This window comes from Mobula birostris, chromosome 2 (genome assembly GCF_030028105.1).
Source record: "Mobula birostris isolate sMobBir1 chromosome 2, sMobBir1.hap1, whole genome shotgun sequence".
Classification (NCBI taxonomy): Eukaryota; Metazoa; Chordata; class Chondrichthyes; order Myliobatiformes; family Myliobatidae; genus Mobula; species Mobula birostris.
In genome coordinates this window covers 234,003,685-234,023,994 of record NC_092371.1, presented here as the reverse complement: position 1 = coordinate 234,023,994, position 20,310 = coordinate 234,003,685, and the positions used below count along the sequence as shown (strand labels likewise).

The following is a 20,310-nucleotide window of genomic DNA, read 5'->3' as shown; positions in this document are numbered from 1 at the left end:
TACAATGTGTATCCTTGGACATTACGCTCCCAGCTGTAATCCCCTTTCAACCATGATTCAGTGACGCCCACACTATCATACTTGCCAATCTGTAACTATGTTACAAGTTTATCTATTTTATTCTATATACTGCGCGCAGTCAAATACAACACCATCAGTACTGCTTTCACCGTCTTCGATTTTGTCCATCCTTTACATTGCGAGCTATCCTGTTGACTGCAATTTTGCCCTATCATCAGCCTGTCTTTGCTACACATTGCCTCGGTTTGAAAACCAACTACCTCATCTCTGCGCTCTTACACTGGTTCCCAGTACCCCTACCAAATTAGTTTAAACCCACCTGAACAACTCTAGTCAACTTGCCCGCAAGGATATTGGACCCACTTGGGTTCAGGTGTAACCCATCTCTTTTGTGCAGGTCAGTTCTTCCCCACAAGAGATCCATTGATCCATAAATCTAGACCCCTCCCACTTGTACTAGTTCCTCAACCATCCATTCATCTGCCAGATGATCCTATTCTTACCCTCACTGGCACATGATACAGGCAGTAATCCAGAGATTACTACCCTGGAGGTCTTCTTTCTCAGCTTTCTACCTATCTCCCTGAAATCTCTCTTTAGGACTTACTCACCTTGTCTACCTATGTCATCGATGCCAATACATACCAGGACTTCTGGCTGCTTGCCAGTGCTTTTGACTCAATCCAAGAACAAATCCTCGCATCAGGGAGTCAATATACCATTCAGATATCTCTAAAGAGCTCTTAAAGATAGTGGAATCAAAGGTTATGACCAGAAGGCAGGAACTGGATACTGGTAGTGGATGATCAGCCATGATCACAGTGAATGGCGGTGCTGGCTCGAAGGGCCGAATGGCCTACTCCTGCATCTATTGTCTATTGTCTACAGAACCTCATCTGTGTTCATCTGATTAAGGCATCACCTATCAACACTGCAGTCCTCCTCACCTCTCTGGTCTACTGAGCCACAGCACCAGACTGAGATTCAGGGAACAAGTCAATTGTCGCTCCCCCGGTAGATTGTCTCCCTCAATAGTATCTGAAGTTGTGTACCTATTATTGAGGGGAACAGCCACAGATGTACTCTGCACTGGCTCTATATCTCAGCTCTTCCTCCTGACAGTCACCCAGTTACCTGTCTCCTGTAACCTAGGGGTGAATACCTCCCTGTAGCTCCTGTCTATCACTTCCTCTGTCTCCTGTAAGAGTTGAAATCATCAAGTTGCAATTCCAGTTCCATAATATGTTCTCTCAGGAGCTGCGGCTCGCAGCACCTGGTGCAGATGTGTTTATCTGGGAGACGGAGGCTCTCCCAGAATTCCCACATCCCACCCAGAGTACAAAACACTGCCCCAGAGCCATTCTCACTAATCTACTATGCCCTAACAGATGAGGAATGAACAAATAAGGACAGAGAGAAAGAGAGTAACTTACAAGACAATGTACCTCAACCAGACTTGATCTTGCCTAAGCCTGATGTACACAGTGAAACAGAACACAGCAAGCAATAAAACAATAGCAGCAAATCAAGTCTCATTCCTCCCCCCCCCCCCACACACATACACAGTCCTCTAACCTCAAGACACTCCTGCATTTTTTGTCATCCAGCACCCTGCATGCCCAGATTCAAACTCAGATTCAGAAGCAAATGCGGAGACCTGGCCTTCTGCAGTGTCTTCTATCTTCTGTTTTTGAACAAGCTTTGGAACAAGTGGCAAAGTTCTTTTTTAAGTGTGTTTCCAAGTAAATTAAAAACTGAAAACAAAATCCTGAAAATTATTAGTGTTTTTATTATGTTTCAGGTCTATGATAACTTTTCAGGTGTAAATTGAGATTCTACAAGAAGAGCGTAGATGTTAATATTTTGATCGATGTTAATATGTAGCTTACAGCTTGGTTTGTATACAATTAATGCCTTCTGTTAATGGAAGTGGCAGTAATGATCAATTGATTAATTTATTTATGTATTTACTTATGTTCCATAGGTACATTTAATGTCAGAGAAATGTATACAATATACATCCTGAAATTATTTTTCTTCGCAAACATCCACAAAAACAGAGGACTGCCCCAAAGAATGAATGACAGTTAAATATTAGAACCCCAAAGCCCGCCCCCCCCAGCTCCCACGCACAAGCAGCAGCAAGGCAATGACCCCCCCTCCCCCTCCAGCAAAAAAGCATCGGTACCCCCACCGAGCACTCAAGTGTACAGCACAGACACAGACTAGCAATACCCCAAAGACTACTTGTTCACCCGGTAATTCGACATACCACAGGCTCTCTCTCTCTCCCTAATAAGGGAAAAAGAGGCGTCCCCATTTCACAGTGAAGAGGGAGACATAACAAACAACTCGCTAACTTAAGATGTTAAAAGTTTTTCCAACCCCTGCCCCCAGAGAGTCAGCCCCAGAAACACGCAGCTCTCTGGGCATACAACCCCCCAGCAGCTAGCCTGATGCTCCCGACGTTCCATGTTCTCCCATGACGTTTCAGTCAGGGGCACCAGCCTAGAATCAGGCCATCTCCAGAGTAATGAAAACCCAGCACCCCGAAGGCACACTAGTCTTCCAGGCTGCATCCTTGGGATATCAAAAAGTGGCCGGTCGTTAGGCCCTGAGAGCGGGTCCCATTCATGCAAAGAACTGAAGTCAGAGTGTAACTCCAGGTCAGGGTCTTCAAAATAACCTTGAAAAGAGGGGTAAACCATATATATATATATATATAGTAACTGGGTTACCTGTCTGGACACACCCCTCTGCTGACTGCTCCTGTCGCTCCTCCCACAGACCCCTGAATAAAGGTGATTGCGCCATTGCTCCTCCCTCTCAGTCCACGGTCAGATACTCAGCATGGTCGAGGTCACATTTTACTGCTAATAAAAGCCTTTCAGTACTTACTCTACTTCCAGTCTTTTGGAGTAATTGATAGTGCATCAAAAAGGAAAAAAAAGGGGAGACATCAAAGATAGAAATAGGGCTGATTCCAAAGATGTAAGCAAAGGAGTCGCTGTTTAGCGCTATCTTGCCTTTTCTTCGTGCTTCTTCTTATTTATTGAGATTCAAAGCAGAGTGCTCCCTCCAGGCCACGCTGCCCAGTAACTCCCCCCACCCACCTCAATGTAACCCTCGCCTAGTCATGAGACAATTTACAGTGACTGATCAACCTACTTTGAGGGAGGAAACCAGAGAACCCAGAGAAAATCCACACATTCCACGGAGAAGATGTACTGACACCTCACAGATGATATCCGAATTGAACTCCAAATTCTATCGCCCCGTTGCACTAACTGCTGCACTACAGTGTCCTTCTTCTACACAAAAGTAGCTTTCGATAGTACGATCTTGTGGGACCCACACTGCAACAGTTGTTGCTTAGTAGTGATCGTATTAAATTTGCACCTTAATTAGAGCAGCCAATGAACATCATAATGTCAAGCCTGATCTGGCCTAATATGTCAGAGCTCATGAAAATATGAAACTTATGTACTTTCTCTGTGTTTCTTTATTTATTTTCACAGTTTTGCAGTTTCCTGCATGATTAAGAATGATAAATTGCGTTGTATGTGTAAAGAAAATTATGCTGGATCCAAATGTGAAAGGTCAGTAATATCTCTTTGGCTGAGTGCATTGATTTTACATGTGAATAGAACTGTTTTTTATCTAGGTCCATGTTGAACTGCTTTTATCAGAATCAGAAACATTTTATTGCCAGTATGTGAAACATACCAGAATTGAGTGTGGTTCAATGCCAAGCATAAAACATAAGACAATACCATAACAGACAACACAATAGCAATCAACAATTTACAAGATATTAGGAGAAACAGCCATGAACAATCAACAATTAACAGACTAACATATGCCAATGATATTAAACCTGATTCTAATTCTGATTCTGAACATGCGCAAATGTCAATATCAAACTTGAATAAATGTGAACATATAACAGACTCAATAATTATCAACAGAACAAGGAGAGCAGGAAAGACTATTTAGCAGATGTTGTACAGGGACAGTTAGGGTATTACACATGAGTGAGTTTTGTTCAGAAGCTGGATAGCTACAGGAAAGAAGCTTTGAAGATGGCATGTAGTCCTGGTGGTGATGAACTTGGGTGGTATCTCCCTGATGGCAATTCAGTGAATAGGTGACTGCTAGGGTGACTGTAATGCCAAAGTGACTGCTTTGGGATATCACTTTAACATTACAGTATCAAAGATATTTAAAAAGAATTACAAGTGTATAACACTTGTCACATAGAACTAACTATTAGTACTGTTGGTGTGTTTTAAGAACAATCCTGCGCAATGCCCTTTTTATAATTCATCGCATGCTGTTATCATATCTCCAGTCTTCCTTTCTCCCTTACTAATCTTACACTTTAAATTTCACAGTTCAAAGTACATATGTGTTACCACATAATATGTTGAAATTAATTAATTCATTCATTCGTTTGTTCGTTCATTTATTTATTTATTTATTTGCTTGCTTGTTTATTTATTAAATACAGTGCAGAATCGGCCCTTCTGGCCCCTCAAGCTCTCAGGCAATCACTTGATTTAATCCTGGTCTAACTATGGGACAATTAATAATGACCACTTAACCTAACGAATGATATATCTTTGGACTGTGGGAGGAAACCAAAGCACCCGGAGGAAATCCACACGGTCACAGGGAGAACGTACAGACTCCTTACAGACAGCAGGGGGAATTGAACACAGGTTGCTGGTACTGTAAGACGTTGTGGTAACCACTACACTACTGTACCACCACCACATTACAAGAAAAATGATACACAATAGAACTTACAAAGAAAACTTTACATAACTAAATTCCAATGTGTCGGTATTTCAGTGGAGTAAAGGAAATTACAATGGCATGACAGGGAAACTGGCCAAGGTTGACTGGAAAGGGACACTAGCAGGAAGGACAGCACAGCAGCAACGGCTGGAGTTTCTGCGGAAAATGGGGGAAGTGCAAGACAGATGTATTCCAAATAAGAAGAAATTTTTGAATCCAAAGATGCTGCCTGACTTGCTGAATTCTTCCAGCATTTTGTGCATGTTGCTCACAACATAGATGTTTCCCACTCCCCAGAAATCAATTAAAATTTGATTAAATTAAAACAAGTTCAATAAGGTAGTTGATACTATCAGGGAAGTTGATTGGCAGATCTATGCATTTACGTTGTTGTTAAAAAGCAGGCTGCGAATATATCTGGGATGTATCTATCCTAGAAATACAAGACCGTCATGCCAGGTGGCTGAATTGAACGGGGCCCAAGGCAACAAGATACCGTTTTTGCAAAATTTCCAGGGAGCAACTGAGTTACATGCAAATCCTCCTTGATTGGCTGAGGGTTCCTCATAATTAAGATTAAGGATTAAAATTAAAGATTAGCTTTATTTGTCACATGTACATCAAAGCTGTAAAACATTCAGTGAAATGTGTTGTTTGCATCAACAACCAACACAGTCCAAGGAGGTGGTGGGGCAGCCTGCAACTGTCACCACACTTCTGCTGCTAACCAAGCATTCCTACAACTCACTCACCACAACCTCGCATTCCTACAAGTCACTAACCCTAACCTCGCATTCCTACAACTCACTATCCCTAACCTCGCATTCCTACAACTCACTAACCCTAACCTCGCATTCCTACAACTCACTAACCCTAACCTCGCATTCCTACAAGTCACTAACCCTAACCTCGCATTCCTACAACTCACTATCCCTAACCTCGCATTCCTACAACTCACTAACCCTAACCTCGCATTCCTACAACTCACTAACCCTAACCTAGCATTCCTACAACTCACTAACCCTAACCGTATGTCTCTTTGGAATGTGGGAGGAAACCAGAGCACCCGGATAAAACCCACAAGGTTATGGGAAGATCATATAAACGTCTCACTGACAGTGGTAGATATTGTTGCTGTAAAGAATTATACTAACTGCTGAACTACTATGCCACACATAATGATGCTCAGTACAAAGATAGAACATGTTCCATTTCCAAAAATAGTAACTACCAGTTAGTGAGGCTCACTTCAAGAATGCCAAGTTATTTAAACTCCTCAAAATAGAAGGCACAGCTGCTTGTGGTTTTAAAGGATGTGGATCTTGTTATTCCAGATGTGCACCTGGTTACTATGGATCACCTTTGGCACAGCAAAGTTGCAGAAAATGTGACTGTAATGGCAACTCCGATCCTAACCTAATATTTGATGACTGCGATGAAGTAACTGGATATTGCCGCAGTTGTCTGCGAAATACAACTGGGCTCCATTGTGAGCAATGTGCCTCGGGTTACTATGGAGATGCCACCAAGGCCAAAAACTGCACGGGTATGTTTGTCTAGTTGGAATTGTGCAACATTTCTTCTGACTTTCAAATAAGTAAAAAAATTGGATATTAAATATTTTGGTCTATTTAGTTCCATGTAATACTTCGCAGTGAATCAAGGTTCTAGGTACATTATTATTGAAGTATGCATGCAGTATATAACTCTGAGATTCGTCTTCTCCAGATAGCCATGAAACAAAGAAAACCATGGAATCCATTCAAAGATAAACACCACCCCCACACATGAAAAAAAACAAATTGAAGAAATGACAACAAGAATATCAACCCTCCCTCTCCAGCACACATGCAAATCACAAATCATATAAATGGCAACAAGAATATCAAGCCCCTACCCCTCTGCAAAAAAAAACAAAGCACGCAATCAGCAGAAAGAACATCAAACCCCAAATGCATGAGCCAAATATTTTAGCAATACATTATGACTTTCTTGAAAGTTTACTATGATGATACTGTTCTTGTTATTGCTTAGACGTTGGCGCGTGGCCAAGTGGTTAAGGTGTTCGTCTTGCGATCTGAAGGTCACTAGTTTGAGCTTTGGCTGAGGCAGTGTGTTGTGTCCTTGAGCAAGGCACTTAACCACACATTGCTTTGCACCAACACCGGTGCCAAGCTGTATGGGTCCTAATGCCCTTCCCTAGGACAACATCGGTGGCATGGAGAGGGGAGACTTGCAGCATGGGCAACTGCCGGTCTTCCATATAACCCTGCCTAGGCCTGCACCCTGGAAACCTTCCAAGGCGCAAATCCATTGTCTCATGAGACTAACGGATGCCTATTATTGCTTAGAAAATAATTATTTTATTTTCCACCTTTCTCATAATCCTTTGACAATTGCTAATGAGATTTAATAAATTTCCTCATTAACCTGCGGTAGCAGCTATAACCTATAAATCGTGTTAAATGTAATCAATGGAAATTTCCATATAACATATAACCATATAACAATTACAGCACGGAAACAGGCCATCTCAGCCCTTCTAGTCCGTGCCGAAGAGAACTCTATTGGGGAGGTATGCTACAATCAGATATGGAAGACTGTAAGGATGCCTTAGATCTTTACTGGTTTTATAATGGCTCATATAATGAAACAACCCATTCCTAACAGATGGCAAAGTTTAAACGGCATTCAAAGATGGGTTGTACATTTACATGAAACTCTGTCACAGTAAAGTAGCATCCATCATCAGGGACCCCCACCACCCAGGACATGCTCTCTTCTCACTGCTCCCTATAAGGGAGAAGGTACAGGACCATCAGGTCATTCACCACTAGGGTCAGGAATAATTACTGCCTCCTAGCTATCAGACTCTTGAACTGAAGGTGATAACTTCACACAAATTCATTTGCTCCATCATTGAAATGCCATCACAACCAAAGGACTCACTTTCAATGACCCTTCATCTCATGTTCTCAGTATTCATTGCTTTATCTATTATTATTTCTTCTTTTTCGATTTGCACATTTTGTTGGCTGAAATAAGAACTGAAAATATTGGAAATGATCAAGAGGTCAGGCAGCATTTGTGGAGAGAGGGAAAGAGGGAAATAATGTCACTGGCTTAGTGGTTTCAGTTGTTGATTCAAATGATCATCAACAGAAATGGGAAAAATTAAAAATTAAACAGGAAATGGGTGGGGATATATAGTGGTAATTAATAGTGATATTGCTATGCCATTCAGTTAGCCACTCCCACATGGGAGGAGTTCACATTGTCTACAAGCAGGCCTATCAGTAAATTTCAGTTGAATACCCTGCATGCTGGCATCCCGGTGTGCTCAGCACCATCCCTCAATAATGATCACAAGTACTTTCTGATCAAAGGTTATTGATTTAAAACACATGTTTTATGTGTTCAAGTTCTATTTACTTCCAGCATTCTCTTCTTTAATTTTGAAATGTCCTTCTTCAGACACCTACCCTGGATTTACATTCCAATGACAGGGAGCTGGAAAGACAAGGTTAGCTCTGGGAACAAATTAGTGTTAGGAAATATAATCCTACCCCTCTCATTGCCCCTGCTGCTGCAGATGCATTTTCACCCTTAGTACATGAGGTTTTTTGCTTCACTTTGCACAAATGATCCTTGCTGGAATTGTGGCATCAAGGGGTGTTGACAGGGAATTATTACTGCGATATGTAATTAAGGAAATTCTGGCCAATGCCTGTTTCCCTAAAAGCTTGCTTAAGATAACTGTGCACCATTGAACTGCGACAGATTTCTCAAAAGCCATCAGATTTCTTTGAAATGATGTTGATCTTAAATTGTCTTGGAACTAAAAGAGATACCTTTTATTTCTAAAAGAGTGTCCTTGTCAGAAGTGTGGAACCAGTGAATGTGATCATTCGACTGGGCATTGCCGATGTAAGCCAGGAGTTACTGGAGCCTTGTGTGACCATTGTGAGGTGAGCACCTCGAGTAATCTTCTGAGGTTATTGAATTAAACCAGTCAATTCCCCCATTATATTATGAACAAAGTACTGTTTTCCAATCATCCAGGGGTGAAGAGAGAGAACTGGTTTCAAGAACTAGGGGGTGAAAGGAGTGGGTCTTACTAAGGAAGGTAGTATACTAGTAACTAGAAGGTTAGAAAGGGAGGAAAATTAGAGTGAAAAGAGAAAGGGAAAGAGGAAAGAGAGAGGTCCAGTTGAAGGAAAGAGAATGTGGTAGATTGGTCTATGAACGTCTTTCACTGAATATATGGGGAAGAGCATCCAACATGTTTCATCAACCTGAGATGTTCTTGGTTTAAGGTGTCCGCTGAGAAGGCTTTTTTTTACCTTGGGGTAGAGGAGATTAGGGGGGGGTTGCTGTAGCGTATGGGGAAACTTAAAAGTAGCTGGGAATATTTGTTCCACTGTATAGAGAGAGCAGGAATTTGTTTTGCTGATAGAAGAATGGTTTAGCAGCTTCTCAGTAGCTGTAATCAGCAATTTTATTCCATATTTTTGGAGTCAAACACAGCATGGCATCCTTTCAGGAAATGGGATTGTGGAGGGGGCTCAAATTAAACTTAGCCGGGGACCTATTAAAAATTTGTCAGGTCTTGGTCTTGTGTAGAGACATCCTGATGCTCCTCAGAAGTGAGGAGAAAAGCAAATTCCTTCAGCTGAGAACAGAATCATTTCCATATACCACAGCAGTGAAATGGAAATTTGCATTAGCAACACTTAAAACAAAAAATCATAAATGTGCTTTTAATTTCTATTCCCCCAAAAGCTGGACAATGACATTATAATCCAGGTAAAATTATTTTCAATTCATGCCAAATAAGAAAGATCTAGGAACTAACCGCTAACGAACAGGAATGTGATAGTGTTACCTGACGTAACACTGACATGTTGGAACCTCTTTACTTTTAATGTATCATGGATTCACAGGTTAATAATGAGGGAAATACAAGTTAATATTGAAATCATTTTAGTTTATTTTTTCCTTTATGTCACATAAGGCTTGAATACCACATAAACACAGGTAATTCTGCAGATGCTGGAAATCCAGAGCATCACACGCAAAATGTAACAGGAACTCAGGTCAGGCAGCATATGTGGAAATGAAGGAAAAAACAGTCCACACGTTGGGCCCAGAGCCTTCTTCAGGACTGGAATCTTCCTGACGTCTTCCCCCTTCCTTTCCAGTCCTGAAAAAAAAACTCTCCATCCTAAACGTCAACTGTTTGCTCATTTCTGTGATTGCTGCTTGAATATCACTTAAAAGGTTCCAAATCTAGAGTAAATTCACAAATATTATTACACATAAAATATTCACTAGCTGTCAGTATATGAATTAGATCAGGAAACACACCGAAATATTTACTGCTTTTTAAATAACTATGGTACAGCTGGGTAAATTCTAAACTATAAATTAACAACTTCAGAGTTTTTTATTGTTTTATATTTTGTTCTGATTTTTTTTTGCAGATTGGTTATTATGGATACAGCAGCTGCTCCGGATGTCCGAGATGTGACTGTGCCCTGGCTGTGAAGGATAAATATTGTGACCCTTTGAACGGCCAGTGCTCGTGCCTACACGGAGTTGCTGGAAAGCGCTGTGACCACTGTTTATATGGGTTCTGGAACTATGGACCATATGGCTGCCAGAGTAAGTTCAGTCCATTGTAGAAGGAAGTTTTTAATGAGAATAAGACTAGGCAAAGAGAGCAAAAGAAGAAAGGGATTAGAACAAGCAAAAGTGTTTAAAATTAGCTTATGTAATGATCAAAACTAATCTTCTATGAGAAGCACAGTGAAACAAATTGAGTCGGTTGGAGAAAAAATACCAATTGTAAATATTACTGTTAATCTATGCACTTTTTCATAAAGATATTGCTTGCAGTTAGGAGTCCAAATTAAATCATTCTCATAAAGTCTAAAATGAAACATATTACTTCCAAATTTCATATTTTCTTCTTGCATATAGGGTGTGAATGTGATGGACCCTGTAACAGTGAGACAGGAGAGTGTATGTCAGCACCCACCGACTCTCCAGTTAATTGCTCAGTTGTCAGTAAGTACCTTGAATCAACTCAACTTTCCAATAATATTCTGAATCCCTGTTTCTGCTGACCGACAATTTTATTTTATTTTATTTAGAGAAACACCAGAGTAACAGGGAGAAAATAAACTTACAGGCAGTGGTGAGAAATGAACCTGGGTTACAGGCACTGTAATAGCATTACGTTACCATGCCGCCCCAAAGACAAGACAAGACAAGTCATGATATCTCCTATAAGCAACAGCCATCTGAAGTATAATTGTGTGAAAGTTTTATAGTGAATTATATTGACAGTACCTTCAGCACTGTTCCATTACGTAGTGTAATTAACTAAGTAGTGAGATTACTCTGACCTTTATGGATGGCTGAATTTCTTTCTGTCCATTCTTTCAGTAAGTCTAGAAGCTTTATATATAATGAGCTCAGTGCCACTATCATCATCAATGTGTGCTGTGTCGTAGGACGTGGGCGATCATGGTCCTTAACCATGATTGTTCTTGGCAATTTTTTTCTACAGAAGTGGTTTGCCATTACCTTCTTCCGGGCAGTGTCTTTACAAGATGGGTGACCCCAGCCATTATCAATACTCTTCAGAGATTGTCTGCCTGGAGTCAGTGGTTGCATAACACGGATTGGAGATATGCACCAGCTGCTCATACAACCATCCACCACCTTCTCCCATGGCTTCACATGACCCTGATCAAGGGGGGCGGGCGGAGAACTAAATAGGTACGACACCTTGCCCAAGGGTGACCTGCAGGCTAGCGGAAGGAAGGAGAGCTTTACACCTCCTTTGATAGAGATGTATTCTATCCCACCACCCAGAACTCAGTGTGGCTATCTAAAATATTAATATTCTAAGCTTTTTAAAACGGCAAGTACATGATCTTATAGACCTGATATGATCATAATGTTTAGAGACTCAGATAAAAGAGAATGGAAGCTTGGTAATTACAGGCTTTAGTGGTAGAATGTTTAGTAGAAAAGCTGACATGATCCTCAAAATGCTGCAAACTATTAATGACTGGACCTCACAAAATTGTGTTTTTAATGTCAAAAGTGTTTTATCTGTAGGCACATAGAAAGTGCAACAACCAAATATTTATGGAAAACTTTAGATTAAATCATCCAATGCCAAACTTTTTAAAGTTTATATTGTAACATCTGAGATTTATAAAAATTTTAGTTCAAGGAGCCAAAACAACAGCAGGACCATATTTCCTCACTGGTCTTCATGTAAAGTAATTTAACATTCAGTAGCCCCTCTGTCAAGGCAATGAATTTCCAGTGTATGATCCTGGATGCTAGTAGAAGGAATAGAGGTTTAGACTATTTTTGAAACAGGGAACAAATTTTGAAATTGAAAGTGCAAAGGGACCTGAGAGGCTGAATGTACGACTTCCTAAAGGTTAACGCAGGTTGAGTCAGTGGTGAAGAAAGCAAATGCAATATTAGTATCCATTTGGAGAGGACTCAAATATAAACGCAAAGATGTGATGCAGAATCCTTGTAAGGCACTGGTCAAATTGCACGTAGTATCGTGAACAGTATTGGGCCTTTTATCTAAGAAAAGATGCACTCGTATTGGAGAGGGTCTGGAGGACAGTCACAAGAATGAAAGGGTTAATGTATGAGGAGCATTTAATGGCTCTAAGTCTATACTCACTGGCGTTTAGAAGAATGGGGGGAGGGGGATCTCATTGAAACCTACCGATGGAGATAGACGTGAAAGCACAGAGGAACATCTGGAGAAATTTCTGAAACGCCCATCCACTGCTGTTATTACTGTGTGCTCGGGAATCTTTCGGAGGTAGGCCTCAAAATCCCCGGCCTTGCCTGCTTTTGGCGACCAAGAAAGAGGTCGAATCACTCGGACAGAGATGGCGCTCAGTACTCGGTGTTGGAGAGCTGATCAGAGCTTGAAGTTTTCGGATGACTCAGAGTCGGATTGTGGTCGGCATGGCAAGGAGAGTTTTTCTTCCCTCTCCTATCTGCATGAGATGTGGGACATTTGAGAAACTTTGAACTTTACCGTGCTCACCGACTTCTTCATCAAGTTATGGTACTGTGCACTGTTAAAACTATATGTATAATTATGTGGTTTTGTCAGTTTTTTCAGTCTTGGTTTGCCCTGTGTTTTTGTGATATCACACCGGAGGAAATAATGTATCATTCCTTAATGCATGCATTACTAAATGACAATAAAAGAGGACTATGTGTCTTCATAATCTAATATTGAAAGGTCTAGATAGAATGCATGTACAGAGCATGTTTTGAATAGTGGGAGAATCATTGGACCAGAGGCCACAGCCCCAGAATACAAGAATATTATTTTAGAACAAAGATGAAAAGGAATTTTTTTCACCAAGGTGTGGTGAATCCGTGGAATTCATTGCCAAAGACGGCTGTGGAGGCCAAGTCATTGGGTATACCTAAAGCAGAGGTTGATAAGTTCTTGAGTAGTAAGGATGTCCAAGGTTACTGGGAGAGGGTAGGAGAATGGGGTTGAGAGGGATAATAAATCATCCATGATTGACTACCTGAGCAGACTCGATGGACTAAATGAGCTCCTTTGTCTAATGGATAGAGTAAAATAGAGTTCAATGCATCAATACTAAATGAGAATAACTCTTCAATTCATCAGATATTTTCTGCTGCAGGAACTGTTAAGAGGAAAGAGTTAAAGTTCCTCTGGATGTTGCTGAAATTTGCGTACAACACTGCTGTGTTAATTATGTTATTACAGCTGTGGAGACCTGGGATGGCCTCCTTAGAGGAACTCCATGTACTGGGCCTGCTGGTGATCTGAACCTGCCCACACTGTGAGGTCAACTCAGTAAAGTACTTCTGCTGAAGATGCACTGAAGGAGCACCAGAGTCATGGGGTGGAGCTCCTGGCCGCAACAATGCACAGGCTTCTCCCAGTCTTCCCAAGAAACAGTATTTTTGGTGTTCTGTGGTCAAGGGTGAGAAGCCACATATTATCAGGAGATATCAGCCTTTCAGGCTCAATAGTTCAGCTGAAGGCAAACTGGGAGGTCCAGCGATGCATTGGAAAATCAATTATAAAGGAATTGGCAGATGATCCTTTACTGCTAAAGCATTTCAATAATGCCTTGTGGAACAGCCAAGTTCCAAATTAAAAGACTCCAGCTAGCTCCGTCCTGTTTAGTTGTGATTTGACCATAAGATTAGAAGATCATAAGACATAGAAGCAGAATTAGGCCATTTGGCCAGTCGAGTCTGCTCTGACATTCCAACCTGGCTGATTTATTATCTCCCTGCACCCCATTTCTCCTGCCTTTTCCCCATATCCTTTGACATCTTGATTAATCAAGAACCTATCAAACTCTGCTTTAAATATACCCAATGACTTGGCCTGCAAAGGCGTCTGTGCAACGAATTCCACAGATTCACCACCCTCTAACTAAAGAAATTCCTCCTCATCTCTGTTCTAATTTTACGACCCTCAATGCAGGACCCCCAGTCTAGGACCCTCTCGTCCTAGACTCCTGCACTAAAGGAAACATCCTTTCCTTATCCATAAACAACAGGAATTCTGCAGATGCTGGAAATTCAAGCAACACACATAAAAGTTGCTGGTGAACGCAGCAGGCCAGGCAGCATCTCTAGGAAGAGGTGCAGTCGACGTTTCAGGCCGAGACCCTTCGTCAAGACTAACTGAAGGAAGAGTGAGTAAGGGATTTGAAAGTTGGAGGGGGAGGGGGAGATCCAAAATGATAGGAGAAGACAGGAGGGGGAGGGATGGAGCGAAGAGCTGGACAGGTGATAGGCAAAAGGGATATGAGAGGATCATGGGACAGGAGGTCCGGGAAGAAAGACAAGGGGGGGGGGACCCAGAGGATGGGCAAGGGATATATTCAGAGGGACAGAGGGAGAAAAAAAGAGAGTGAGAGAAAGAATGTTTGTATAAAAATAAGTAACAGATGGGGTACGAGGGGGAGGTGGGGCATTAGTGGAAGTTAGAGAAGTCGATGTTCATGCCATCAGGTTGGAGGCTACCCAGACAGAATATAAGGTGTTGTTCCTCCAACCTGAGTGTGGCTTCATCTTGACAGTAGAGGAGGCCGTGGATAGACATGTCAGAATGGGAATGGGATGTGGAATTAAAATGTGTGGCCACTGGGAGATCCTGCTTTCTCTGGCGGACAGAGCGTAGATGTTCCGCAAAGCGGTCTCCCAGTCTGCGTCGGGTCTCGCCAATATATAAAAGGCCACATCGGGAGCACCGGACACAGTATATCACCCCAGCCGACTCACAGGTGAAGTGTTGCCTCACCTGGAAGGACTGTTTGGGGCCCTGAATGGTGGTAAGGGAGGAAGTGTAAGAGCATGTGTAGCACCTGTTCCGCTTACACGGATAAGTGCCAGGAGGGAGATTAGTGGGGAGGGATGGGGGGAACGAATGGACAAGGAAGTTGCGTAGGGAGTGATCCCTGCGGAATGCAGAGAGAGGGGGGGAGGGAAAGATGTGCTTAGTGGTGGGATCCCGTTGGAGGTGGCGGAAGTTACGAAGGATAATATGTTGGACCCGGAGGCTGGTGGGGTGGTAGGTGAGGACCAGGGGAACTCTATTCCTAGTGGGGTGGCGGGAGGATGGAGTGAGAGCAGATGTACGTGAAATGGGGGTATCTGTCCCCCACTTTTCCTTCTATTCTGGTATCTGTCCCCCACTTTTCCTTCGCTACATCGATGACTGCATTGGCGCTGCTTCCTGCACACATGCAGAACTCGTTGACTTTATTAACTTTGCCTCCAACTTTCACCCTGCCCTCAAGTTTACCTGGTCCATTTCCGACACCTCCCTCCCCTTTCTAGATCTTTCTGTCTCTGTCTCTGGAGACAGCTTATCCACTGATGTCTACTATAAGCCTACTGACTCTCACAGCTATCTGGACTATTCCTCTTCTCACCCTGTCTCTTGCAAAAACGCTATCCCCTTCTCGCAGTTCCTCCGTCTCCATCGCATCTGCTCTCAGGATGAGGCTTTTCATTCTAGGACGAGGGAGATGTCTTCCTTTTTTAAAGAAAGGGGCTTCCCTTCCTCCACTATCAACTCTGCTCTTAAACACATCTCCCCCATTTCACGTACATCTGCTCTCACTCCATCTTCCCGCCACCCCACTAGGAATAGGGTTGCCCTGGTCCTCACCTACCACCCCACCAGCCTCCGGGTCCAATATATTATTCTCCGTAACTTCCGCCACCTCCAACGGGATCCCACCACTAAGCACACCTTTCCCTCCCCCCCTTTCTCTGCATTCCGCAGGGATCACTCCCTACGCAACTCCCTTGTCCATTCGTTCCCCCCATCCCTCCCCACTGATCTCCCTCCTGGCACTTACCCGTGTAAGCGGAACAAGTGCTACACATGCCCTTACACTTCCTCCCTTACCACCATTCAGGGCCCCAAACAGTCCTTCCAGGTGAGGCAACACTTCACCTGTGAGTCGGCTGGGGTGATATACTGCGTCCGGTACTCCCGATGTGGCCTTTTATATATTGGCGAGACCCGACGCAGACTGGGAGACCGCTTTGCTGAACATCTACGCTCTGTCCGCCAGAGAAAGCAGGATCTCCCAGTGGCCACACATTTTAATTCCACATCCCATTCCCATTCTGACATGTCTATCCACGGCCTCCTCCACTGTAAAGATGAAGCCACACTCAGGTTGGAGGAACAGCACCTTATATTCCGTCTGGGTAGCCTCCAACCTGATGGCATGAACATTGACTTCTCTAACTTCCGCTAATGCCCCACTTCCCCTTCGTACCCCATCTGTTACTTATTTTTATACACACATTCTTTCTCTCACTCTCCTTTTTCTCCCTCTGTCCCTCTGAATATACCCTTTGCCCATCCTCTGGATTCCCCCCCCCCCTTGTCTTTCTTCCCGGACCTCCTGTCCCATGATCCTCTCGTATCCCCTTTTGCCTATCACCTGTCCAGCTCTTGGCTCCATCCCTCCCCCTCCTGTCTTCTCCTATCATTTTGGATCTCCCCCTCCCCCTCCAACTTTCAAATCCCTTACTCACTCTTCCTTCAGTTAGTCCTGAAGAAGGGTCTCGGCCTGAAACGTCAACTGCACCTCTTCCTAGAGATGCTGCCTGGCCTGCTGCGTTCACCAGCAACTTTTATGAGTGTTGCTTTCCTTATCCATACTATCTAGGCCTTTTAATATTCAATAGCTTTCAATATGACCCTCCACCCATCCTCCTAAACCCCAGGTAGTACAGGCACCAGAGCCGTCAAGCACTCCTCATATGTTAACCCTTTCATTCCTGGGATCATTCTCACAAACCGCCTCTGGACTCTCTCCAATGCCACCACATCTTTTCTTAGATAAGGGGCCCAAAACTGCACTCAGTACTCCAAATGCTGCCTGACCCATGTCTTATAAAGTCCCAGGGATTCACATTCCCCAATACCTTCAGGTCAGTCATATTTTTCAATGCAAAATATGCTGAAAGTGATCTGTGGAGTACCTAATAACATTGAATCCTGTTGTCTCAAACTGAGCAGCTGTTCTATAATTTCAACAGGATGTGACAAGTGCATCGGGGACTTAATTGATGATATGAAAATAGCAGGATCATCACTGGAAGAAGCTAAGTCTGCTGTTTTGAATGTTATTACTGGTGATGCCTTTAACAGCAGATTAAACAAATTAAACCTCACAGCAATCGAATTCAACGTAAGTGTTAGCAATAATAGTCAAATAGCGCTCACGAAATTATTAGTGAAAATTAAAGTTTAATGTATTTTTGTTTGAATTTGATATTTTATTGATGTTATAACAATGGATTATGCTGTAGACTTTGAATTATACTATATGTAATTTCATAAAGGATTCTATGCATTTTCTATATAATGGGATTGACCACAAAAGGCAATGCTAATTAAATTCAAAAAGGCAGACTGAAGTACAAAATAGAAAATGGCTAAAGGAAATGAAATGAGAGGTTACTTAAAGAAAATAAGAAATCTTGCAATATTAAATTATGCCTACTGATCTTCCACGAGAAACTAAGTGAAAAGGTTAGGACTTTAGTCCTTGGAACGTAGAGGATTTAGAGGAGATTTGATAGAGATATACAAAATCATGAGGGGTATAGATAGGGTAAATGCTTTTCTCACTGAGGCTGGGTGGGGTTACAGCCAGTGGTCATGGGTTAAGGGGGGAAAAATGAAAATTTTGAGCGGAGCATGAGAAACTTCTTCACTCAGAGAGTTGTGACCGTGAGGAACGAGCTGCCATCACCAGTGGTCTTTGCGAGCTCAACTTCAATGTTTTAGAGAAGTTTGGATAGGAGCACAGATGGTGGGGGTATGGAGGGCCTGGTACAAGTCAATGAAAGTAAACGGTTTAAACAGTTTCAACATATTCTAGATGGGCCAGAGGACCTGTTGCTGTGCTGTACTTTTCTATGACTCCTTGACTCAATCAATATCTCCTTATTTTACGGGATTCTGTCTTTTTTTCTGTATCCTTGCTTCATGACTTTGTGGTGAGATGTCCATTTGCCCCAGCACTTTTGTTTCAATGTAGAATTTTCTTGACAGCAGGCTGCTCATTGGTCTGAAAAATATCTGCTCTACTGACTGTGTCTCGTCCTGTTGCTTTCATCAAAAGAGTGATCAGATTAAAACCTTTCCAATGAAATCTAAGATGACAATGTTTATATTCCTCTGCCATGTATTTATCATCTATTATTTCTTACATTATAGAACCAGATAACTGAGATGAGAAAACAGTCAGAATCACATAGACTTTGGATTGGTGATATTGAAACAGCGGTCACGTCTCTGCTTACTGATCTTAATACGTTGGCTGAGAAGGTACTGGTGTTTGATTTTATTTTGCAGAATCATTTAAATCACATATTCCTTTGCATACGTCAAAAGTTCAAAGCACATTTATTATCGAAGTATGTATACTATATACAAACTTGTGATTTGTTCCTTACAGGCAGCCACGAAACAAAGAAACCCAATAGAACCCATTAAAAAAAGAACACGTTAAGTACCCAATGTGCAGGAAACAGTTAAAGTTTACAAAAGTGAGTCCATAGCCACAATGCCAGACAGTAGCCCATTAGTTTCAGGCTTCACTTCAGCGCAGAGACGAGTCAAGTTAAGTAAATTGGATTCTTTAATGTAAAGCTAATTCCAAATAATCATGGCCTAATGTTAATTACAAAGCTAATCTACCAAACGATAAATCTTGCAATGAATGGCTTCGCAAAATGGCCATGCCTTACATCTCATTAAGAACTAAAGACTAAAAGTAGGAGTGAAAGTAACTTCAATTCCTCATCAGAACTGCCATACTATTAATGTTACAGTAGCATAGCAGTTAGCCTGGCGCTATTACAGCTCGGGGCACTGAAGTTCAGACTTCAATTCTGACATCCTCTATAAGGACTCTGTACGTTCTCCCCATGGAATGTGAGGGTTTTCTCCGGGTACTCCAGTTTCCTCCCACAGTCCAAAGACATACCAGTTGGTAGGTTAATTGGACATTGTAATTTGTCCCGTGATTAGGCCAGGGTTAAATCAGGGGGATGCTAGGCATGAGGCTCAAAGGGCCTGAAGGACCTATTCAAAACTGTATCTCAATAAAAAAATAAATAAGTCACTGATTCAACCCTTTTTTAATGATTACATCTGTCACTCTCCTACCAGCTTGTCATATCAGGCCAAATTGTCTTACTGTGATTCTTTGATTTGATTTAGAGATACAGCAAGGTTACAGGCCTTCCATTCCAATGAGACCAGACTGCCCAATTACGCCCATCTGAACAATTAACCTCCTAACCTGTGCATCCTTGGAATTTGGGAGGAAACCAAAGCGGCCACGTGGTGACAGGGAGAACGTACGAACGCATCACATACTGCAGCAGGAATTGTCATGTTAACCGCATTGCCACTGTGCTTCCACAACTTCCTATATATCCTAAAATATAGAAAACAAGTATGCTTTAATTAATCTATTCATGTAGAGTTAAAAGAAGATTCCATCTCTGTCAAGAACCAGTCTGTTCCAGAACTTTACCATCACATCACTTGAAGTCCTATCAAGGTATAATTGGGTTAATTAGGAAAGGATAATTGACTTGGTGGGATGAGGTGCCAGAGACCCTTTGTACAACAACAACCTCTTTCTCAACATCAACAAGACCAAGGAGCTGATTATTGACTTTAAGAGGAGGAAACTTGAGGTCCATGAGCCAGTACTCATCAGAGGATAAGAACTAGAGAGAGTCAGCAACTTTAAATTGCTCTTTGCTATCATTTCAGAGAAACTGTCCTGGGTCCAGCACTTAAGTACAATTACGAAGAAACCACAGCAGCACCTCTACTTCCTTCGAAATTTGTCATGATTCAGCATGGCATCTAAATTTTGATAA

General features: G+C 42.2%; 1 protein-coding gene across 2 annotated transcripts in view; it reads left to right on the top strand.

Moving 5' to 3' along the window:
• The window catches only part of lama4 (laminin, alpha 4), a 187,887-nt gene that overhangs the window by 59,411 nt on the left and 108,166 nt on the right, over positions 1-20,310 (top strand). For both annotated transcript variants that reach the window (XM_072251613.1, XM_072251612.1), the window contains exons 4-10: positions 3,540-3,620; positions 6,156-6,367; positions 8,689-8,789; positions 10,305-10,485; positions 10,804-10,890; positions 17,443-17,594; positions 18,629-18,739. In XM_072251613.1, the coding sequence (XP_072107714.1) occupies positions 3,540-3,620; positions 6,156-6,367; positions 8,689-8,789; positions 10,305-10,485; positions 10,804-10,890; positions 17,443-17,594; positions 18,629-18,739 (925 nt within the window). The remainder of the gene's footprint in view (positions 1-3,539; positions 3,621-6,155; positions 6,368-8,688; positions 8,790-10,304; positions 10,486-10,803; positions 10,891-17,442; positions 17,595-18,628; positions 18,740-20,310) is intronic.